The following is a 24704-nucleotide window of genomic DNA, read 5'->3' as shown; positions in this document are numbered from 1 at the left end:
TTTGGGGAACATAATTACGTGAACAAAACTATGACTGGGCGAATTTAAAACGGGGCAAAATAGTTCGCAAGTGCAAATCGCGAAAATAACCCTGTATACAGTACATGTATTTCGCTCAGTATGTAATGTGATTCTCATACATTTTTTTTTTCATTGCTCTGTACATAATTCTTCAGTGTTTATATTCATTACATATTAAAAATATTGCCTTATCATAAAATTCCTAGAGGTTGCCTAAATTGTTATGTGTACATATAATTATTTTAAACTCAAACTGAAAATTCATAAATAATGGAAATTAAAGTGTTCTCTGTTTTCTGAGTGAGTCGTTTTGTCCTAGAAATTATGTTTATCTGCGCAATATGATTAAACAAAGATTAGTAAAGAACATGTCATTTCTTGGAAGGAAACATGAGAAAAAACTGATCTTTAAATTGTTGTCCGAAACCGAAAGGAGGCAAATTTATGACGGGTTAGCTGCATTTCACATTCATCGTCATGTGGTTTAGAAGTATTAAGAAGTAATTAAAAGTAAGTACGTCAAATTACAATCATGTGGATGTTTAAAATAATAATGGTTTCCTTTAATACTCGAACCTTGACAAAGGAAGGAAAGTCGTTCGATTTTTAAAAATTCAGGAAGTTAGATATTCAAAGGTAAGTAAATGTTTTAATACTCATATTATATACCTCTATCCGATAATATTGTTTATATATAATTTTTTTTATCTTAACAGTTGTAGACAATATATGAACGATGGATTTTTTCAGGCATTAGGGAGATATTTATGGGTTTTTGATTTATACCAGGAAGAAGTCTATAAATAGATATTAGTAATCTTGTGTGCACTTTTTAAAGTTGTAAAATCTTTATGTTTAAGATACAGAGAATATTTTTTGTAATAAAATTCTAGATAAAGAATAAGGTAACTAAATAAAATACCTTTGTTTCGTCTTTTAAAACAATTGAATTTGAAACATATTAATCTATATTTGGTAAAACCTCATGATTATTTCAAGCATATATTTCCATGACGTGTCTTTAATATGAATGCCTCTAATGCAACTGAATCGTGTAAGCTACCTTTCACGTTGTTTTCTTTCTGATAAATAACGATAAATAGCATAGTAACAATGATTGATATATATTGTAATGTTGTATACATTTTTTTAAATGTCCTTTTCATAAAACTGATTTGAATATTATAAGAATAAAAAAATCAAATAAACAATCAAAAGGCAGCCTGAATAATAATAATACTTAAAACTGGTCCAAAGCAAAAGGAAATGTTGAAATGCCTTACTTTTAATGTACTTTTAATTATTTAAATCAAATCGATTGATTGTAAAAAAGGATTTCCTACCTTAAATATATTTGCTCCATTGTTACAATTTTGTACAAGAAAATACCGAAGAAAAAAAAATTCGGAAATTTTCATTTCTAAAAATAACAACAGCAACAACAACAACAAAAAGGAAATAAATCGGGCTACTATATATTTTTTCTTGTATAATAAAAAGTGTTAAACTGCCTTAAAGCAAAACGAGATTTTTCTGCAAATATTTAAAAGATTTGGAAATTATTTTGTTGATAGACATATTAACCGTTGATGAAGAAATCGCCTAACCACATAAAGACATGGACGAGGTAAGGATTGTTTATTTAATTATTTCTTTTGAAAGTGAATATTACAACGTTTGAGTATGTATGTTTTTAACATGCTCAACAGAGACAGTGCCTTAACTTCATCAAGTGAAAAAAAGATGTCTGCAGTAATCAATTAAATTTTTATTAAAATAGTCATTTAAACTTTGTTAAGGTTAAATATTTGAAATGTTTAAATAACGTATGGGAAGATTTCGGAATCGCAAAAAAAAGATCATTGCTTAATTTGATTTTACTGGATCGTGTTCATCTGTTATCTTGGTGACTGAAAATAACGTTTTGTATTTTTGTGAAGCAGTTAGTATTTCGGGAGCCATGGGGTGACTTCTGGCAGATCAATCAAGGTTATTCTTCAACCGGTCAAGAAGAACCACTGAATTTGGTAATTATAACCAAATTTAAATATTTTAAACACATTTAAATAAATATTTACTTATAAAGAAAATATTTAAAATAATTTGAACATCTTTATTCCTTTCAAAGAAGTACGCAACATATTTTTAAGATTTTTTCCTATTCCCGTTAAAATTAGAGTTTTATTAATAGAAGGAAATATGGAGATGATAAACAGTAATCAAGCTTTAAGTCCACTGAAACTATATAAAACGGAAGCTGAGCAAAACCGAGCTCTAAATTAATACATGTTCATGCACCACTGCTGAATTGAATTATAAGAAATACCGGCCAAAATATTTTCTCAAATGGTAATTTATGATAAAGCAAACAAATTATGTTTATCATTTGATATTTGTTTAAATCTGTAGAAATGTATGCTATTATTTTTTGTTTAGGAAAATTTGACGGTAACATGATTAAGGATGTATTTGAGGTACATTGAGTAGTAAATGTATCTGTTCGTAAGAAACAAAGACTATGCCATATGATACGCGGCTGAAACTATTTATATCGACAGCAATTTAGTTTTGATCGAGTTGACTCATGTGTTCATTGTAACGGCATGACTCTTTATCATATTTAAACAAAAAAGGAAGTTTTTATTTAAAGAACTATATGCGGTATATTGCATATGTTTGCCCCCACAAAAGTCAAATTTTGAAAACTTCCTGAAATGTGCTGAATTCAATAAATTGTACGAGAAATAAAAGTTAACAGAAAATATTATAGTTCCAGAGCAGTGTATTCACAATTTCTGTTTTTATGACGTCACAAACTAGTCCGATTTTATATCCTTTTTCAGAAAGAGGACAAAATGGACAAAATTTCAACAATTTAAGCTTTAAAATTTATAGAGCGCATGTGTGTTCAGGAACAATATTGACATATTTCATTGATATTATCATTCTACACATTATATCAAAATATTTATCCTGAACACACATGCGCTCGGTAACTTTTATTTAAAATATCGACGAAATGTGTATAATTTTCTGCAAAATTCATAAAAAACTGAAATTTACGTCATATTTGTGACGTCATTACGTACATATGACGTCATTACTTATAAAATTATTCAGTGCTTTGAAGTCAGCATATACTCCCCTGTTTAAGGACTTAATTAAATATTACTCCATCAAAGTTTGATTTTGGGGGGCAAATGTTGATTAATACCGCATATAGTTCTTTATATGGTCTGATTTTTGTTTGTGTGTTTCAGATTGAAATCAAAAATAGGGTTATTATTTTGTTGGAAACTTTTTAAAAAAAAAGTCATTCGAAATAAGAAGCATTAAACGAGCATGTTGATTAATAATTACGACATTATTATTGAACATCAAAAAGCCTTGAATGACTAGGTTTGACATCTTGCCAACAATCTTTTGTTTAGCTGACACCTCTGACAATCGCTTATGATTTTTTTTTATTTTAAAGTTCTATTTTACAATTTAGTGCAATTTATATTGTTTATATTTAACATATAGTCGGCCCTTATATATGTTTCTTTACCTACAGCAGAGGTTGCAAAACTGTATCACTGCATCGTATATGTTATTAATTAATTAATTTTTACTTTCTTTGCTTCTTTTTGGGAGCGGTAGTACATGTAATAGGTAAAGGCTTAACAATCGCTAACATTGAATACTTTACCTCATATGTTTATTTAACTGGGCGACTCTAAACTGGTAAAGAGACCTTTAATTCCTTTGTCTATTTCTCAGAAAACCAACTCATAAAAAGATTACATATAATTTATTACTTCCTTATTATGTACTTTACAGAGTTCAGCTCGGATGGAAAGTTTCGTGCCCCAAGAGTCTAATTGGAATGGAACATTGAACTATTGTCCAGTTGAAATACCCTTGTATGACTTCAGAAATGACCAAACGAATGTAATTTTGATAAATAAGTCTTTCTTTTTAAAACGTATTTGTAGTCTGGTATATTTTACATCCATTAGATTTTATCAAACATTATTTATATATTTATAGGAACCTTTAAACAGTTTCCCATTGTCAATAGCAGCGGCCAACATAGACACAGTTAGAGTTCTCGAAGATATTAGATTTACACCGCCAAGTTCCTACCAACAGGATAGAATAACACCGTCTTCTTTCGACCATGATAGAATATTACAATTAAGCTCTAATGACCAAGAAATAATACCATCGCCAAGTTCTAACTACCTAGATAGAACATCACCTCCACGTTATTTTCAACAGGATAGAATAACATCACATAGTCCCTACCACAATGATGAAGACCACGATAAATACCTGGTATTAGATATTTAATTGTAAAGAAATATCAATGCTAAAAAAAGAAAAGAAAGTATTTTTGATAATAATACTTTTATAAAGATTTTACTTGTAGAAAATCTAACTTTTAAGTCATTTTGTGCATATCAGCTGAACTTCAGTATCTCAAATATCGAATAATAATAATAATAATAATAATAATAATAATAAAACTTTATTTAAAGCCATCGATATGTCGGTCTAATCTTTTTTTCAATTCTTTGATACCTCTAAAAAGTAATTCTTGATCGAAATGAGTTCGAGATAAGGACATTATTTTAAATATATTATTTTAAATATAGCATTAGTAAAATGATCCTGTACTTTGTGTCTGATCTTAGAAAACAGTTGATGATTAAGCTCTTCTTTGCTCCTAATTCACACCTTTGTTTTATTAGAAATACGTGTCACAAGTATCTTTTGCTGCTTTTTTTTTTTTTTTATTTTTTTTATTTATTTTTTTTTCACAAAATAAAACATTATTTTAATACACCTCTTTTTTGACAAATCTGATTTCTTTTATAATGATAAATTGTTTGTTTGTTTGTTTTTTTTTTGATGAAAGTAAGTACGCAAGGCGTTCAAACATTGGGGTAAATGAAGCATAATAATTTGTTACCTTTAAATAAAAAAAAAATACGATTCTACATACTGAGCTAGCCACATTTGTTTTTTAACGGGGTGTAAACTTAGGGGTTATAAGTGATAATTTTCATTATAAATTTATAAATATTAATGCATTCCAGCCACCAAAGAAAAGGAGAAGAGTACATGAAAATGATTTTAACGCCAATGTTGTGCCTTATATCAATTTGGATCCCGATATTCCAGAGGATATTATAGAAAGCCGTCTACCAAATCCGGACTTCATACGATATTGTACTGCAAGGGTGTTCGTCGTTGGCTTGAATAACTTCCGAGGGCAGGTAATATAATAACGTAATTTCTGAGTCCAAAAAACACACAAAACATCATTCTTTAAACAAAAGTACTTGTGGAAATTTTCGCGAGACGCAAATTTAGTATTTTGTCCTTAAAAATGATATTTTATTTTTAGCGAAATGTAATTTTAGCGATTTTAAAATGCACACTTAAGAAGCTATTTCAAATAAAACGCAATTAATTTTTAGCGATCTTCAATTTTTGCGATCTCAACACCCTCGCTAATAATGCCAAAATTAAATCCTCGCTAAAAATTCTGCTTATACGGTATTCTGATTGTAACCTGCGTGGTATCCATATATCGGTCCATCCAACGAAATTTGTTTTTTAAAAATGTATTTTTGAATATAACGTATTTCATCATAATACAGTAACAAAATCTATTCAGAGGAAAGATAATTATTCAATAACTTATATAGGCTTGGTGAAATCAAATAGTTTTATAAAGATGAATAAAGATAAAAAATAGAAAGGAATATTAAATTAAATTCATTCATAAAGAATTACTATCAAAACCTGAAAACAAAGGTCAAAATATTTTTCAGTGAATGCTTTCCTCAAGAAGTACAGATTAAAATTTAATTAAAAAAAATCATCCAAGGAGTCATACATGTACAGTGAAAAGGGATGTAAGTTCAAAATACAAATATAAAGATAAAATCTTCGATGTATCCCAGTATAGTCTGCTGCATCTGTTTTATATCATTTATTACCGATTTTCGACAAGGTTCATATAATATCTAAATTGTATGACAAACTAGATGACTCCAGCTTTTCTATTGGCATTTTAATTATTAATGAAGGACCAGTCTGCGTCTCCAAACTTATCCGATACTCAAGATCAAGAGTACGAGGCATTTGAGCAAGGTTGTTCAAAGAGTTTCGGTTGTTATATTGACTATAATATATTAATTCAAATATATCATTGGGTCTTATTTAGGCTGACGCACTTCATATTCATATCATGCATCAATTAACTCAAATTAAAATTTTGATACAACATTATCAACATCTTCACCTCTCAGGAGGAAAAAAAATGACAAATTGGGGTTCAACCCAATGATCTTTTATCACAAATAAATTTCCAATTAATTGTAGGTTGAATCAGGAGAGGAAGTTTCCTTGATTAAGGATGGCTCAAGCAAAACCAGTATGGTGGCAACAAATCGGTTTGGCATAGAAGTAGGATATCTGAAATCTGATGTTTCAGGGGTTATCTCGCCACTAAGAGACAAAAAAGTCATAGGAATAGAAAGGTAAGAAAATAATCGTATATAGATACCCGGTATATTGAAATCAATCACTGTTCGTTATCTTCACCTTTTAATTATGGTTAAAAGAAACATCAAATTTTAAAGCTTTTATGTAAAATTAAAACGGCTTTTTACACGAATATTCATATGAACATTTAGCTCAGAAGAGTTGGGTCTGTTCATTATTGGTTTCAATCCTGCTTAAAATAAATGGTGAACAAATCGCTAAACTTTTTGATACACATTTGTTGGACATGAGCGAGTATGATGTTTATACGGTGTATATTGTAAACATATCTGGCACCTTACATGTATTTCCTTTTGTTCGATTTAGCACCGCTATACATGGAAGTCAGGATGCTCTCCTCAACAGCATAGCGATATACCTCAAAATATTTGGGAAGGAAGGTTACAAGCTTTCCACTTTGAAAAAATTAATTGAATTAAAGGTGCCACTTAACATTGACATCGGCCCCACTGAATCTCAAGAAGACATTATGGGCGCACTCGATATCAACGAGAAATCTGAGGGCATATTCTTTAACGAAAACCACTTCTTAAACATGAAAGAGGTAAGTTGATTAGATTACTTTCTGCAAATTTATCTCTTATCTTACATACTTTATTTTTGTCCCTTTATATGAAGACAGCTTGATATGGAATAATTGATTTTTGACTGTCTTGTGTTGATCAGAGGAATTTGTTTTTGAGATATTAGAAGTTTTTTCCCTTAAAAATCTTATGCTAAAACGTTTGTTAAATGGCTAAACTGTATGAAAATACTGTTTTTCTTTCTAAAAACTATTTTATGGATGCACAATTAAACTTTATTTTAATAATAGGAATCGGACGCCATTAATACACTTTTCGAGAACCTTGCGGAAGAAGACAAAATGACCCCTGCAGAACCATCAAAGGTTTTAATTTCTATATATATTGCAAAACTTTTCAATCAAATGTACTTGTGAATTGAATATGACATAAAATTGAAATGAAATAATTCTTCAACAATGCTTTGTTCACTAGGAAATAGTTACACCGTTGCATATGCACCAGAAACAAGGCCTTCACTGGATGATATTGAAGGAGAATGGGAGTCAACTTCCCCCTTTCTGGGATCTCAAAGAAGGACTGTATCATAACAGTATAACATCAGTTAAACAAAAAACAAAACCTCGCAGTATCAGGGGTGGTACGTATGACTTAGTCAAACATAAAAAATAAACTAACCAATTATATATTTCTGTTTGAATAAATGATTGTCTACAAAATTTTCGGTATCTATGAAATACGAAATAGCAGGGTTACAAATTTGGGTACATTAGTCATTGAAAGAAGACATACACAGAAAAATCTTAAAAGCAGAAATATTAATGTTGTAAAATAAGCCTCTTGTTGCAAGTACAACCGTATATTTTTTAAGAAGATGTCTATCTGAAAGGTTGACATCCATCATGATAGAAACATGATATGGAAATAACTAATGATAAAACATATGGATCTGACTAAAAAATTTCTTCTTTAGGCATTCTAGCTGATGAGATGGGACTAGGGAAAACATTAACAGTGATATCTCTTATCAAGACGAATTCAAAGAATGCTGGAAAAATACCATCTAAAATTAAAGACACAGAAAATGGTGCTGATACATCTTCTGACAAAGGAAACCCGGGGAGTAAAAAGAACATGCATTGTGACCCAGAGGAGCAAGCAAGCAATGAAGAAATGCTCTCAGAAAATGAAGAAGTAGCGACACATTATGAGGAGATTTCTGACAATGAAAATCCACACGAGATTTTAGACATTCAGTCTAATTTAGATGAGCAAACTATACATAGGGATGAAGCTTCCAACAACAGCCTGTTGAGGGAAGAGGGAGAACTTAATGGTGATATTGGAGAGACGACCAAAGATGAAAACATGGATATAACTGTACATGGGGGTGAAGCTTCCAATAGCGGCCTTCTGGGGGAAGAGGGAGAACTAAATGGTGATACGGAAAAGACGACAAAAGATGAACACGTGGGTATTTCTGAAAACCTAGCAATAAATAAAACTATAGTTCGTGAGACCAATGAGGGTTGGAGAAACGAAGATGAGTCTAAGGATGCAGGCATACTTGAAACGAATCCTGATCAAATTAAAAATGATGATATGTCCCCAGAAAACGAGGATCCAGTGACTGATACAAAAGAATCTCCTAACATTGAAACGCAAGATGAACATGGAGACTTTCACTCCGACTTAGATGAGCTTACCAAAATTGGAAACGTTGACTCTAAAGTTAGTTATATAAATGAAGAGGGAGAAATAACATTTGATGCAGAAAAAGGGGAAGATGAAGGTATGCGAAAAGATGCCCAGTTAGGTCCTGTCACAAAAGAGACATTGACGGACGAGGAAGAATCTACAGGAAAAGAGGAACACAATACAAACTTAGATAACCCGAGTGAAAATAAAGATTCAAAGGATGAAGATGAAAAACCACAGGTAATTTGTTGTCTTTATCAATTGATATGGAAATAATCTTGATTTTATAAGATATTATAGCAATGATAAAAATACTTTAATCTTTCTTTGACTTCTCTAAAACAAATTTGATATAATTACAGTCTTTTGTGATATGACACGTAAGAAATCAGGTTAAAATTATTAAAGGGTTACATCTTACACTTTTGAAATTTTTCTGTGATTTGTTGCTGACTGCCACGTTTGATTCTATCTGAAGCATTTGTCAACAGTCACCATTTTCGTGCTATGCTGCAGCGAACTATAGTCTGCTTTGCATATTCCATCTTTATTCCCCATATTTTACCGTGATACATGTGCTGAAGAGATATTTTTCTACGTATTTAGTTTGTGAAATATAAATGTGAAGCGGTTACAAACATATATTTCATATACTTGCTTGTGTTTTTATTTTACTTCAGTCTTTTTTCATGTGAAAAGGTTATTTGTGAAAAGGAAAAAGAATTGCTTATATTTAGGGTTTGCCTTTTAAGTTTATGATGTTTTGCTCACAAAATGCTTTGCTTTGCAGCTCTTTCTCACCAAAATAACAGATGAGACAGAAAAGAAGGAGCCTGTGAAAGGTAGTTCATTTATTTTGAATTACATTATAATAGTTATCCTTCTGTTTTAATTTTTTATCATTAAGTGTCATATCCTATTTCATGACCAAGTTTTTTTTTCATTGTCGAAGGAACCAAATTAAAGAAGACAAAGAAAAAGAAGAAATTTTCAAAGACGACACTGATTGTCGCCCCTGTTTCTGTCATCAATGTCTGGGAAGTAAGCGGATTCTACATTTAAAACATATGAAAAAAGAAATGAAAATTATTGTAAAATTTAAAATACATAGAGTACTGTTTTAATTGTTTGTTTTATATGCCTAATTGCTTCTGATGCAATCATGCATATTAATTCTTAAGTAACTGCAGTAGATGATCTCTGTAAAAAGTAAATGTTGTTTTGTGTGTAATATATAAAAACATAAAGAAACATTGATATTCCTGATTAAATGAATAAAATTTGCCATTAAACTAGTTTTGATCTTGTACTTGATATAGACCCAGATTATACAACATGTGGACGATAGGTATCCACTGAAAACCTACACTTTTCACGGGAGGAAAAGAGTAGAGGATGTGTCCATCCTCACCCAGAACGATGTCGTACTCACGTCCTACGATACATTGAGGATTGACGCAAAGGTAACAATATATAAATATATATGTGTAATGTATTAGCATTTTGGGGGTTTATAACATTTCCTACAATGTAAAAGTAAAAAGTGCTTAAGTATATTAATAATTTTTACCATAAGCTTTAGTAAGCAATTTTGAAGAGTTTTTTTAAAATTCATAATCTGAAATTTCTATGATTAACTTTACAGACAAACCGCATTCTCCAAGAGGTAAATTGGCTCCGTGTGGTGCTCGATGAGGGACACAAGATAAAAAATCCCTCTTCTAAACAGACACAGGCTATCAACAGTCTCCAGTCAGAAAGAAGGTGGATCCTAACAGGTATGAAACACGCACGCTAACTCTCGATTCCCGCCTACATTTTGGAACCATTTAAATCAATATGAATAGCAATTTGGCCATAAAATCTTTGTTTAATAAAAAGAACAGTTCAATGGTAATTGATAAACTGTCTTAATACCAGCGCTAAACAGTAAATTATCCATAATTCCAGCTCTTGAAAGAAGGGGGGTAGACGATATTTTCCATTGAAATCGGAGTTTCAAGCATCACCGTATTTTGAAATAGTCTTGGATATGATTAAATGTTCCTTACATCTTTTCTTATGTTTTAGGCAAATAAATAAAACATAAATATTTCAATAAAATATAATGTTTCAGTTGTATATCGCTTTGAAATTGGTGGAAAATAAGCATTTTTATCGTTTTTTGTCAATAAACATATGTTCCCCCCGTGTCACACAAAAAGCTTTGGTATGAATTTGTGAAATAACATTCCATATTACCTGTAAAAAAGAATTTTTGTGACAGGGGGGAAAGATGTTTTAAAAATATTTTCCGTTTTCCATTGATTTCTGTAGTGAAAAACACAAGTTTTACCAAAATTTTAGAGTTATCTATCTTTGTTTTCCCAAATAAGTAATGTTTTATGTAAATCCATATAATTATCTATAAAAAATATTAAAAATTCCTCGAATATGTTAACTTTTGAAAATTGACTTGGAGGTAGGCTGGAGAACAATACTATCGTTCGCAGTTCTTTAAAAATCATCCTGGATGTATCAACATAATTGCAGTAACACTTTTCAATCGATTGTCATAGATGCAATTACTATCGTATGCTTAAAATGTCAAGCGTTACCTTTAAACTACATAAATATCCTTACAGAAGATACCTTCCTTAATTGACTCCATTCAGTAATTAGAAAAATTTTCAATAAAGAGGATAAATAAAAACAAAAAATCACTTTAAGTGTATCAAACCAACTTTTTATAGGTACTCCAATCCAAAACAAAATCGAGGAGCTATGGTCCCTTATATCGTTCCTTAAAATAGACACATTTACTGATGTAAATCAATGGAGAAAAATAATCGTGGACCCTCTGGTGTCTGGGGATGAGAATGCCAAAAGGTATATTTTTATTTAAAAATGCCCATAAGTTTGTGTAAAACTTTAAAGCGATTGAAATTTTTTTGTTACCCTTTGTGCACACAATAACATAAATTCATTTAAAACATAAACAGAAATCATTGTAGGGTAGACTGTCAAATGCGGACAGTTTTTCACACTAATTGTAAGCCCATTATTTAGGACAGGGGATGCTCACTCCTCCATGGCACCTGATCACACCTCTGATGTTTTGGAGGTCCGTGTTTGCTCTGCTCCTATTTTGTATTGTTTTATGGACTTATGAGTTTGGATACTGATCGTTATCTCCATATATTTCATTACACACTGAATTGTCGACAGATTTTCCTTTATTTCCCGATCATGACAAGGGCACACGGCGGGTGTGACCGTTCGGCAAGGGATGCTCACTCCTCCGTCAAACCTGATTCCACCTTTTGATGTTTTTAAGAAAGAGGTTTTCCTCAGCCGACCGGTCACACCCACCGTGCGCCGATCGGGAAATAACGGAAAAATTCGTTGTAAATTCAGTGCATAAATAATGTACATTTAATTAGTATGAAAAACGTCAGGCAGCATTTGACTCAAAGATAAATTGTATTTGCTGACAAGGTCATTGTATAGACCATAAAACTTTCGTAATGATGATTTTAGATAAGACTGATATTCTTGTTTTATCAACTTGTTTGTCAATAATTTACCTTGTTTTAGAAATTGTTCATACGTTTGGACTGGTTTGAGAATATATTATTTATATCTTTTTAGGCGGATATTTCATCTTGTAAATTTTATTGCATTAAGAAGAACGAAAACTTCTACCATACGTGGAGAAAGAATACTTTCTTTACCTCAGAAAACTGTGGTTGTGAAAGAAATCCGGTTTAGTGAGGAAGAAATGGAGGTTTACAGAGATTTTGACAGAGGATGCAAACAGCTAATTCGACGGTATCTGATGTTCTATTGTTGGCTGGGGACAGGTTGACGTTTGTCAGTCGACACTTTCCATATGTTCTAGTGTTGACCAGGGACTGGTTGCTGGTTGACAGTAGACACTTCCCATGTGTTCTACTGTCAAACAGGGACAGATCGACAGTTGACACTTTTGATGTGTTCTAGTGTCGACCGGGGACACTAACCCTAATCACAGCTATTAAATTGAGACTAACCCTAATCACGGTTATTAAAGCGAGACTACCCGTAATCACAGTTATTAATGCGAAACTACCCCTAACCACAGTTATTAATGCAAGACTAACCCTAATCACATTTATTAATTCGAGAATAACCCTAATTACACTTATTTATGACAGTAGAAATGGTAAAATGACAACTGTCCCTGGTCGACAGTAGAAATGGTTAAATGTCAACTGTCATCTGTCCCCGGTCGAGAGTAGACTAAGAAACGGTTAAATGTCAATTGTCAACTGTCCCAGGTCGACAGTAGAAATGGTTAACTGTCAACTGTTCCAGGTCGACAGTAGAAATGGTTAACTGTCAACTGTCCCCAGTCAACAGTAGCACCGCATCACCCCCTCTTTTATATATGTATAAGTTTCTGTATAGTTTAATTCTATTAATTACAATTATTATATTTATAATCTGCTTACGTTTTAGCTCACCTGAGCCGAAGGCTCAAGTGAGTTTTTCTGATCACATTTTGTCTGTTGTCCGTCCGTCCGTCCGTCTGTCCGTCCGTAAACTTTTCACATTTTCGACTTCTTCTCAAGAACCACTGGGCCAGTTTTGACCAAACTTGGTACAAAGCATCCTTGGGTAAAGGGGAATTTAAACTGTTAAAATAAAGGGCAAGTCCCCTAAAGGGGAGATAATCAAGAAAAGACAAAAATAATCACAAAAATTATTAAGAACCACTGGGCCAGTAAAGCTAAACTTATCACAGTTATTAATTCGAGTAAATATCATAACCCTAATCCACAATGGAGAATCAAAGTTTTACATAGAAATATATAGGAAAAATCTTTGAAAATCTTCTTCTCAAGAACCACTGGGCCAATCACACTTATTTATGACAGTAGAAATTGTTAAATCACTACCCCTGGGGGAAGGGCGGGGCCACAATGGGGAATCAAAGTTATACATAGAAATATATAGGAAAAATCTTTGAAAATTTTCTTCTCAAGAACCTCTGAGCCAGAAAAGCTGAAACTTATGTGGAAGCATCCTGGGGTAGTGTAGATTCTAAATTGTTCAAAACATGACCCCCAAGGGTTGGGCGGGGCCACAATGGGGAATCAAATTTTTACATAGAAATATATAAGAAAAATCTTTGAAAATCTTCTTCTCAAGAACCACTGGGCCAGAAAAGCTAAAAAAGCATCCTGGTATAGTGTAGATTCAAATTGTTCAATCATGTCACCCCCCGGGGAAGGGCAGGGCCACAATGGGGAATCAAAATTTTACATAGAAATATATAGGAAAATTCTTTGAAAATCTTCTTCTCAAAAACCACTGAGCCAGAAAAGCTGAAACTTATGTGGAAGCATCCTGGGGTATTGCAGTTTCTAAGTTGTAAAAATCCTGACCCCTGGGGGAAGGGCGGGGCCACAATGGGAAATCAAAGTTTTACATAGGAATATATAGGAAAATTCTTTGAAAATCTTTTTTATATATGTGCACATGGAGTTTCTGCATAGTTTAAAATGTCTAAATTATGATTTCAATTATTATATTTAAAGAACAGAATAATCTGCTTGGCGTTTTTTTTTATTTGCTGGAATTGAACATGTCAAGGTACCCAAACCACTTTATTTCCTTTTCTTGGGGGAGAACTAAGGTTTTTCTGGTATAAATACCCAAATTTGCTACGTTGAATCGTTTTTGCCTCATTTTACTACTGCTTGATTTAGACTAATTGACGAAAGAAGGCACCTTCAGGAAATTGGCCTTTTTTATGCAGCACTTGTACGACTGAGACAGCTGTGTTGCCATCCAGAAATAATTCCAACAAAAGCGAAAGGTTTTTGTTTTGTATTTTTTTTGTAAAAACATGATCTTCATATATGTTTCATTGAAACCATATTTTGGCCATATCATATACTACAATTAAAAAATGATTTTAAAACATGAAAATTATTTATGAATTGGTGTATACTTCTTTTTTAAGAAGATTTTTGTGTTTTGTTTTAGTTGGAAAAATAAAAGTGGGTAGGTCTCTCAGCGAACTGGAGAGCAAACAGACTGGAATAGAAAAGCTTGCTTCACTACTGAGACTCTCTGAAAATGAGTGTTGCAGTGTTTGCTTAGAAGAAATAAGTGTGACTGAAGGTACAAACGCTCCCGTTATTACAGACTGTGATCATATCTTCTGCAAGTCGTGTATTGTTGGAGTAATTCGGCAACATGGCACCTGTCCAAACTGTCGAGGAATTCTGACAATGGATTCTTTAACGGAATGTCCTCCTGGTGAACTTGCCCTTCGCTTACAAAGACCTGAACTAGACAAATCTGTGCTTAGTACCAAGGTATATTTTTATTAACATGTTAGAAAATAATTTTCTGTTGTATAGTTGATGTTCCGTCCAATTAATCTTTTTAAGTGAAATCCAGATTATGTGTAATTTGACAGAAAACATAAATAAAAAACGTATTTTTGTTTGTTTTAAAACAATTATAAATCGGCTATATATTTTCTTCAGACAACGGCATTGATGGTAGATTTGCATCAATTACGAGATGAGTTTCCGCGGGAGAAATGCGTTATTGTCTCAGAATTCACCACCCTTTTGGATGTAATCGAGGAGCCACTTAAGTGCGTGCAATGCTTGCTCTGATTTAAGTATATATATACATGCATACAATTGAAAAATTAAGAAAAAGCAAATAAATAGCATATGACGTCATTTTGCAGAAGTTCAAACTTCCGATTCGTCCGACTGGATGGTAAAATGACTCAGAGGGCTAGGGCTAAAAGCATCGAAGTGTTTTCAAGTCCAGGTGATGACTCCCCCACTGTGATGTTGTTGTCGCTAAAAGCTGGAGGAGAGGGCATCAGTCTTGTAGCAGCATCCAGAGTCTTCCTCCTTACACCGGTCATATAAATTCTCTTTTTAAGAATAGTATTTTTAGACGGTGTATATATAAATTTTGACCTATCATTAAACTAAAGCTATACGTAATAATGATTGGTTTACTCTCTGTAATGCACTAGTCATGACGGTAGATTTAACGTTAACAAAGAAGAGAATACTACTCATTTCATGATATTATTTTTAATTTTATTTATAAACATTCTTGCTGTATATTCTCCCCCAGCCCACAAACACACACACGTGCAACAATTTAGATATTTCACGATATATTTAAATGTTTTCTGGATGAATTTTTACATCAATCTAGCAAATTTACAAACAATTCACAAAATACTAGTATTACGTATCAAATGATAATTCAGAATTTGGTTGATAATTTTACATCTTACAAGATTTCTATAATTTTGAATAGTATTTGAACGTTTATTTGATTGACTTCCAGCACTGGAATCCGGCTACTGAGGACCAGTGCTTTGACAGGTGTCACAGACTCGGTCAAACCAATGACGTCATAATCACTAAGGTAGGACTTGTGGTACTTCAGATAAAACTTGTACAATAAGAATGTTAAACAAAATATTATCATTGAAAAATCTGAATGTGCCCTGTTACGGGATGTTGAAGAACATAGATGATATTAAGGCATCTACACAGAGAGACGAATTGATGTTTCCCTTGAATTTATTTTATGGTATATTATGTTTAAATTTGAAAGTATTGTGTTTAAAACTGTGAGAGATATTGCGTCAAATGTAAAGGATATACAGTCGAACAAAGAGATACAAACCTCTAGTGCATTTTTCGTGAAATAAAAAAAAAACTTCAAAACTTTAAAATATTACGTTAAAAATAATTTGCGTTATCATGTCAAAACAAAAGGACTTGAATATATACTTAAACAAATTATACAGCCAGACAGACAAAGCGGTCTTAAACTTTTAGATGTCTTTTTTCTATAGTAAAATACTCATTACATACACATTTGGCTAACGCTTTGTCGAAAATTATTGGAGTTACTATGTCAACATAATTGTAATTGACGGACAAAGAAAGTTAAATATCGTAAAATATGTACGAAACCAGTAAATAACAGCAGTGGATAGAGAGAAATGTGATTCCTAGAGGACTCTGGCAGTTTCTTTTTATTAAAGGATTGTTTTGATAACATTTAATTTTTGTCCCTAAAAAATCAACATTTCATAATGTAATTCAGGTATAAGATAAGAATAATGGCAATGCATTTATATACTCCAACTGTGTGTATATGACGCTAAAACGATGCTTTTTGTAATCAAATCAAAATTGGACTTTAAAAATGCGCTTTATATTCGATGTTTATACTTTGAGATCCAAAGAATGCGGTTTTGAACACGATTTTTTTCTATCAGTGTTCAATCTTCAATACATACATCTTTTATGAAAATTTAAATCTGGTCTCAATATTTTCTAAAGAAGATGCAAAATATGATAAATGGTGGGAAAATGCGATTTTCATGATGTCAAATTTCTAAATTAATTGCATTACGATCATCTGAAAATTACAGATAAATGACAACCGCATAGCTTGTGTAAAGTTATTATTTAAGGCAATACATGTATTAAGTTATTCATATAATGTGACCATTTGAGACACTAATCGCATATCGTTCTTTTTTACTTTTAGTATGTAGTTAAAAATACAATAGAGGAAAGGATATTAAACCTTCAAGAACAGAAGAAGAAGTTAATGGACTGTGCATTTAACTACAACAAAAAGAAAACAGAAAAGCCAGGAATCAATGAGATCAGGGCTCTTTTAGATGTATAAAGAGGAGTTATCGCCCGTGTTTTTGTACCGAGACAGGCAGCAGTATCAGTTCACATGACTTTTAAGACACAATCATGCCATTTCGTACTAGGATTCACATAATCAATTCAAAATTGATTCCGACACAAATCTTATTCCCATGGTATACTAGTATAACAGCTTTCTACAATTCATTTGGACTCGCAAATGTATAAATGTGAAAACCAAATATAGTTACACACAAAATTTATTTTTTCAAAAACATTCAATGATGAAAAATTATGAACACAAATCAAGAGTTGTAATGACCTAAATTATATTTAAAAAGTACAAGCCACCTTAATTATAGTGTTTCTGTCACAAAAACATATGGAATTTCCCATTACATCTGAATAATATTGTGCATTTTTCATGATATCTTTTAATGTTTTTTAATGAATAAAATCCAGATAAATGAGATTATGAAGTGGATCTAGAATGAAAAACAAAAATAATTAATGGTTGTTCCAACAGCTTTATAATTTAGAATGTAGGGATATCAATCTTCTTGTAGTGTAATTTCTTTTGGAATCAAATGTAGACTTAGGTGACATTGTTCTACTCGAGATATTCTATGTCCTTTGTAACTGAATAAATGTAAACTTATGTGACATTAATTTCCTTGTAATATATACTCTGTCTTTTGGAACCAATGTAAAATATTCTGAAACAAAACAAAAAGAAATTAGCATAAAATGTTGCCAAGAATTATGTGTTCTTTCTTTATTATGTTATTTTCATACTTGCACGCTAACAATGGAATATATGGAGATAACAAACAATATTCAGATATTCACATTTAATTTAAATACTTTAGGAATGAAGTTTATTGTGACTTCCATATATCTGAATACTCTTTAGTTTCACAAACTCTTCTAATCGTAAAACACAAATTCTTCTGTTTCTAAATTCTGTTTTGCTAAAATTCATCAAGATATTTCATTTCTGCCAATTGAAGTGTAATGATTTCGTGGTATTTTGTGACCTATACTTACATAAGTAAAAGGAGACCAATAACGTTATATCCCGCCATGACCCAGAAAGCGAATCCAGGGAGAAAACTGACCGTCTCTGAGTAGATGGCCCCGCCCACCACCGACCCCACCATAAAACAGATGTTCTCAAACAATGCAATACCTCCAAACATTGAACCTGTTGGGAAAAATAAAATATCAATAAAGAAAAAACTTCATAATACATATAACGCACATCACTCACAATATTAGAATATCTTATAAGTATTGTTTTATATTTTTTTTTTACATTTTAAACAATGTAATTGTATTCTGATGTGACCATATATCTTAAATTTTTATTAAAACTAGAATTATGTTTTGTAAATATCACAAGAAATTCACAATTTAATACATAAATTACAAATTATTATTTGTAAACATCGATGTTAAAAGAGATACTGTATTTATTTGAAAGCCATAACCGTGGTCGTACAAAGGCCTTTTCAATTTTTTCCCCTCAAATTTATAACGTTTATGTAGTTATTCCTATTATAAGACTTTTTTTAAAACAATGAAGATGGTCATAAACGAAAGGAAACGAAAACTTAACACAAATCAAAACATTTAAACATATGTATAGGTATCGCACAAACGGGACAATGAAGACTGCAATATCCGTATTTTGCTAAATCCTATCAACAGTTTATCTTGTATATAAAAAAAAACGGGTTTAGAGTGATTATGCTTTGATTATTCTTTTAGTGAAGTCTCACTTTTGTGTCTCACAAAAATATGGTACCTTACACTGATGGTTGCGAGGATATCGTAACTTCTTGCTCACTCCTCCACGGCACCTAATCCCACCTCTGATGTTTTGGATTTTGGTAACACGGTACTGTAGATCACTAAATTTTCGTTGGCGAGATTGTCATTGACTTTTAATTTTTCACGTAACATATAATCGTAATACTTTTATACGCGTTAAATTTTCTTTCACGCGTAATTACGAGTTCTTAAAAAGTGATTTACAGTACTGCTCGTTATCTCCATAATGCTAAAATGTTATTTTATTTGGATATTATTTCTTCATCCATTATATTTTATGGGGCTGTTTTAATGAATGCAATAAAGATTTCAAAAATTTCTAGCATTGATTTTAAATATTTTTGTTTTGTTGTTATCTTTGTTCTTTACATGCTATTGATGTATATCAAATAACGTAAGAAATCAATTTCTTGTCTTGTTGGGATGTTGAAAAACATTCTGCTTAGAGGAATCCACAGAAAGAAGTAATTATAAATATTGACCTACCTTGTTTATCTGGGGGCGTTAAACGAGACATGATGGACCGTATCATAGTGACTTCTATAATACCCAGACAACCGACGACTGGAACTAGAATACAAAAGCAAGTCAGAATTAAAAGCATTTCAAATCACTTTGCTAAAAGCAGGTTCTAACTGACACATGAATAACCTTTTGTTCCTTTACAACACTTTCTTATTTATTTATTTTTTCTTTTAAAAATTACCTACCCATGTAAAGTTCAAAAGATGTTGTTGATAGTGCTTCCATTACGAAGTAACCAATCGCAGAAAGAGTTCCAATGACTGCGATGAAGTCATCTGACATAAAGCATTGTAGGATTCGTATAGAGACGACGCCCACAAACTCCTGAATAACACTGCGAATGGTGCCGAAATTGCTAATTCTGATCGGACTCCAGCAAAAGGGGGCTCCAATTTGATAGAGAATCTCAACATTTGTTTTTCCTAAAGCTGCCATGCTGAGTAAGTTGAATGCCAGTATGAGTATTATATATTGCCAACGTCGCCCATAGTTTTGATCTTTATTTCCATGAATGTATAGGTCTAACGACTCTTTAATCTGACGTACTGGATGAACTGAACTGACTCGATTCTCCTCTTTCAACGGTTCTTTGAGAACAAAAATGGTGAATAGTATCCCAGTCAGAACCATTGCACCTGACGCAACGACAGGGCTGTTAAACCCAAATGCTTCTATCAGATAACCAGAAAGTAAGGTCCCTGCTAAGAATCCAACCCCAACACCTAGACCAAGAATTGCAAAAGCAAAAGATCTTTGTTTTCCGGCCTTTGTAATATCAGCAAAACCCGACGAACAAATGGCAACAGACGAGACCCAGCCTCCCGTACAACCCTCAATAAACAGATAAATTATGAAAAAATTAACATCATATTTCATGAAAATGTTCAGAAAACAGAGTCCACTTTTTATAAGAGATCCAAATAATGGGACCAAAAGCGTTTTCTTTCTTCCAAATCTATCACTCAAGGAAGAAATTAAAGGGGCGGTGAATATGGCAGGAATACCACCCGATATAGATATATACACCGTCCATCTGGCGGTATCAGACTGTATAGTTTGCTCCATTTCAAATTCTGGGGAACTTGTATTGGTTTCACAAAGAGACTTATCTGACTTGTTCAACGTTGCGTTCGGAAACTCTCTGTCTTTATATACACTGTAAGTATACTGACTCAAGTCAAACAGTAGGATGGTAAAGGACGCCATATGTACAAACACGATGATTCCGATGACAAATCCTGTGACTGGGATCTTTACAGATTTAGGGGCCTCCTCATCTTCATCTAAAAGCTTAGTCTTCTCACTGCTATCCATTTTACGTGAAGTTTGATTAATTTTTAATGTTCCTCCAGAATAGAGCTACCTCACTTTCTCCGAAGCGACTGTGGTTTCGTAGACCTTTTGATAAAAGGAATAAAATCGTATTTTATGTACTAAGTTTTTTAAAAGTATTTAGATGGTATATATAAAGCAAGCGTATGTTAAAGTGTTAAAATAATAAAAATAAATCAATACTAGTATATTGCAATGAAAGAGACTAAAATTAGATATGAGAACACTGAAATATCTGAAAATACACGTAATTCTCCTGCTGAATCACAAGGTAAAAAGAAAAGTAATGATTAATTTAAGGCATATCAGTTTTTGCAAGAAAAAAGATACTTAACTGACAGGTGTGTATCAAATAAATTTGCCCTGCCTTATGACTCAGCGAATAGATAGATTTTTACCATAATTCCGACCAAATGTAGTCTACGTATGAAACGTCGTGCATACACAGGTTGAACATGTATACTTACCTTATAGATAAACAGATCTTTAGATATCAGCATAGGGACTTAAAAAGAACGCTGTTCCTCATCTATCAAATTGTATAAAACATACCATAAGTCATTCTAGATTTGAAATCTTAAAACATACGTTACTCTTTATTGTAAAGAAAAAAAACAGATGAAAACTTACCTTATATTGTTGCACCTAGGTTATCATGTCTGTGGCCCACAATCAATTGAGATGGTGGGGTCATCACCTGAAGTTTTATCTGCCAGTGGTGATAAATATAACAATAGGCAGAGATAGCATACACAATTACTAGAAAAACTAAAAGTGTTTGATTTTCCTCTCACTATCAAAGAACTTCACGTGAAAACAATGCCCTCATTAGTTCGTGTGCTAAAGTTCATAAGTTGTAGATAATCATATTCCTTCTGAGTGATCTATTATGTGTTTGATATGAGAACTAGTGTTTCCACACAATAAAGAATTCAAAATGACACGTGCTGTTTTACATCATACTAAATTTGCATTTTCTATTAAGTCACTTTCATTTTAGTTTATTTCTAATCATTATTCATATTTTCAAATAAATATTAACAAGTAATCTAAGATATTCATTTTCTACATGGACAATTTTAAAAAAGATAGAACTAATAAGCAGTAATACTTAAATATAACAAAATCCATGGTCAATTCATGAATAATGAACTTACAATGCCAGACAGATTTTGGCTTCATGATAAATTGTATTTGCTGACAAGATCCTTGTATTGACCATAAAATATGAAAAAAAGTTGAATTGAAACAAGACTGGTGAAATCCTTGTTTCGTCAACTTGTTGTGAATAGCTTGTCTCGTTTTTAGATATTGTTTGTACATTTTAATAACATATTCTTAAATGTTTAATCAACTAGGAAATATAAAGTTCATACAGAGGTGATAATGGTACTTTGTTATATACATAAGCCTTAAAGGGCAGTTAAAGATAGAGAAGTTAAGATAATGTTTATCAAAATAGTTGGTTGTTGTGGTATCTTTTATATCACTGGGATGTATCGTGTCGACATACGATTGGAAATAAGGAATGTTTTTAAGTTTAGTGTGAATTATTGGTGTGAAAATCAGACTTCCACATAGTTGTATTTTTCCATGAAGCGTGCTATGCCGACGTGACAATTCTGTGTGATTTACACACCAATAACTCACACAAAACTTAAAAACATTCCTTACATGTCGAATTGTAAGCCATAGCAGTAGATTTTTTCTCCCTTAAATTTTTTTGAATAGATTTTCCATAAAATTAATACAAAAATAGGTATTCATGTAAATTTCAAAAGATTGCTGAAAATGTGATCTTCAAAAATTGTAAAGATAATGTCAATCAAAGACTTAGGCGTCTTTTTAATATCAACTTTGACAAGGTTAGGGAAGAACAAGGTATGGTTTCCATATAAATCTTTGCCCTGTGGTTTCTAAAAAAATGAAACTGGTGTAAAAGGTGAAAAATAATACTTCCTAAATTATTGAAATTCCATGTAGAAAAATCATACAAATCATTTTTCTCACATGTGTTTTTAAATGCTAATTGTGACGTCATAAACATGTGCATTTTCCCGTATTTTCTTCAAAAGTTGCAGAAGACACAAATTTTCAATGGAATTTTCTTTCAGAAAGCATTGTCCACAGGCATCGCCCACAAAGATTTTAAGATATGTGATTTTTTATGGTTTTTTGCACAACATATAAAAAATTAAAGTGGGCGACGGCTGTGGACACTATTTTCTAAAGGAAAATTATCCTTGAAATTGGCTAATTTGAGGCTTTTTGTGTTAAAAATACAGAAATGCATCACATTAATGACGTCATATTTGCAGAATGGTAATTTTTTGTACCGTATTCTTTCCTGATTTATCAGTCATATACTTAACTAATATTAAAGCCGGTTTCAAAACTTTTTGATGACATTACATTTTTAGGGCACAATAAAGCTAAAACCATACCTTCTCCTTTACAAGTACTCTTTCTTGAAAAAAAAGCAGATGTTTCTGTTGTCGATTTACGTGGACTTCAGTTTATCATCGGAATAATTGTATAAGTGCTGAAAAGTCAGATGTTTTAATGTTACTGATTTTGGTAAACTTCTGCGATTTCAAACTTGAAAAGTAAATGTTCTTAAGATTTAAGTTTCCACATTTGATTTAAAGTACTTCTCAAAATGCATTGTTATATAGTACTTCCAAGTTTTCTCCTTCAGTGTTGTTAATATTTTAGTGAGGAATAAAGAAAGAATACTTAATTGGTAGAACAAATATACTGGAGCCCACTTTATGTTATATCTTTACAAGGAAGTTTTTTTTAGTCTAGGCAGTAAGAGAATTAAAATCCAATGTGATTATAGGGAATATTAAAAATATATATGATTGTCATATACTACACGTTTACATTCTAACTCGAATATTCACATCTACTAAATATTTTCTGCATTATTTCATAAGAAAACCAGCGTCGTTTATCAGCCAGCAGACAGAACTAAGCATATCTCCTGTGCAGATTTGTTCCATCAATGAACTTACTGTTACATACAGGTACATACCAAAATTACAATATTTTATCTACCTTATCCTACTTCAGATGAATATTTTAAAAGATATTATTAAGAAAATGCATATTTATGCTTGTAAGTATAGGTCTTGAAGTTGCAGCTAGTGCAGATTTTTTTTTACGTAATCTGTTGGCGAGTTATTCATTTTTTCTGATACAGCTGCAACATTAATTCTTATTTTAAAAGCCCGAGAGCAAATAAAATTGCTAAATTGAAAGGTATCAATACAATCGTATAGCATTGATAAATAAAATAAAAAAAAAACATGCTATAAGAAATAAATGCGAGTAATTTAATTTTAGTAGTAATACGTCATTTGATTGTTTAGAAGACTTAGTTTATATCATTTAAGATAAGTTGTCTACGTCACGGTAAGTTACGTGAAAAACGTGTATATCCGTTTGGCGTGCTTTGAAAATGTGCTCAACTTAAAGAGATTTTTGGAGGGAAAATTGTTTTGTTGTCCAGACTGAAATT

At 31.9% G+C, this 24704-nt stretch overlaps 3 protein-coding genes across 5 annotated transcripts in view; 2 read left to right on the top strand and 1 right to left on the bottom strand.

Annotated features, from left to right (window-relative positions):
* LOC134258392 (helicase-like transcription factor) overlaps positions 1–18715 on the top strand; it is a 38285-nt gene extending 19570 nt beyond the window's left edge. For all 3 annotated transcript variants that reach the window (XM_062740925.1, XM_062740924.1, XM_062740923.1), the window contains 2 exons: positions 16161–16241; positions 17382–18715. In XM_062740925.1, the coding sequence (XP_062596909.1) occupies positions 16161–16241; positions 17382–17525 (225 nt within the window). In that variant the 3' untranslated portion in view covers positions 17526–18715. The remainder of the gene's footprint in view (positions 1–16160; positions 16242–17381) is intronic.
* On the top strand, positions 272–15727 carry LOC134258452 (helicase-like transcription factor). The gene is made up of 20 exons (XM_062741020.1): positions 272–531; positions 1596–1648; positions 1962–2048; positions 3844–3954; positions 4054–4341; positions 5106–5285; positions 6400–6557; positions 6889–7126; positions 7397–7471; positions 7581–7746; positions 8080–9044; positions 9595–9646; positions 9757–9845; positions 10124–10267; positions 10450–10582; positions 11537–11672; positions 12435–12631; positions 14817–15151; positions 15326–15438; positions 15538–15727. Exons 2-20 carry the CDS (start codon positions 1640–1642, stop codon positions 15725–15727), a joined length of 3666 nt encoding a protein of 1221 aa, XP_062597004.1. The 5' UTR covers positions 272–531; positions 1596–1639.
* LOC134258394 (lysosomal proton-coupled steroid conjugate and bile acid symporter SLC46A3-like) lies at positions 18069–22182 on the bottom strand. The gene is made up of 6 exons (XM_062740926.1): positions 21812–22182; positions 21649–21710; positions 20035–21247; positions 19811–19894; positions 18539–18695; positions 18069–18207 (listed from the first exon to the last, which is right to left on the bottom strand). Exons 3-6 carry the CDS (start codon positions 21161–21163, stop codon positions 18147–18149), a joined length of 1431 nt encoding a protein of 476 aa, XP_062596910.1. The 5' UTR covers positions 21164–21247; positions 21649–21710; positions 21812–22182; the 3' UTR covers positions 18069–18146.
* Positions 22183–24704: the final 2522 nt, after the last annotated feature.

Source organism: Saccostrea cucullata, unplaced genomic scaffold, assembly GCF_032062105.1.
Source record: "Saccostrea cucullata isolate Sc308-1 unplaced genomic scaffold, CSIRO_AGI_Scuc_v1 ctg4, whole genome shotgun sequence".
NCBI lineage: Eukaryota > Metazoa > Mollusca > Bivalvia > Ostreida > Ostreidae > Saccostrea > Saccostrea cuccullata.
Note: the sequence above shows the minus strand (reverse complement) of the source record. Positions and strands in the feature narration are given on the sequence as shown.

What these genes read in the sequence shown, in the direction of transcription:
- LOC134258452 (XM_062741020.1), top strand. An exon ending in AAAGAAGGAGCCTGTGAAAG is followed by an intron (nt 9,647 to 9,756) that starts GTAGTTCATTTA and finishes TCATTGTCGAAG; the next exon opens with GAACCAAATTAAAGAAGACA. An exon ending in GTAATCGAGGAGCCACTTAA is followed by an intron (nt 15,439 to 15,537) that starts GTGCGTGCAATG and finishes GTCATTTTGCAG; the next exon opens with AAGTTCAAACTTCCGATTCG.
- LOC134258394 (XM_062740926.1), bottom strand. Translation starts at nt 21,163, where the DNA reads ATGGATAGCAGTGAGAAGACTAAGCTTTTAGATGAAGATGAGGAGGCC. An exon ending in ATCTTTTGAACTTTACATGG is followed by an intron (nt 19,895 to 20,034) that starts GTAGGTAATTTT and finishes TTTGTATTCTAG; the next exon opens with TTCCAGTCGTCGGTTGTCTG. An exon ending in AACGCCCCCAGATAAACAAG is followed by an intron (nt 18,696 to 19,810) that starts GTAGGTCAATAT and finishes TTTTCCCAACAG; the next exon opens with GTTCAATGTTTGGAGGTATT.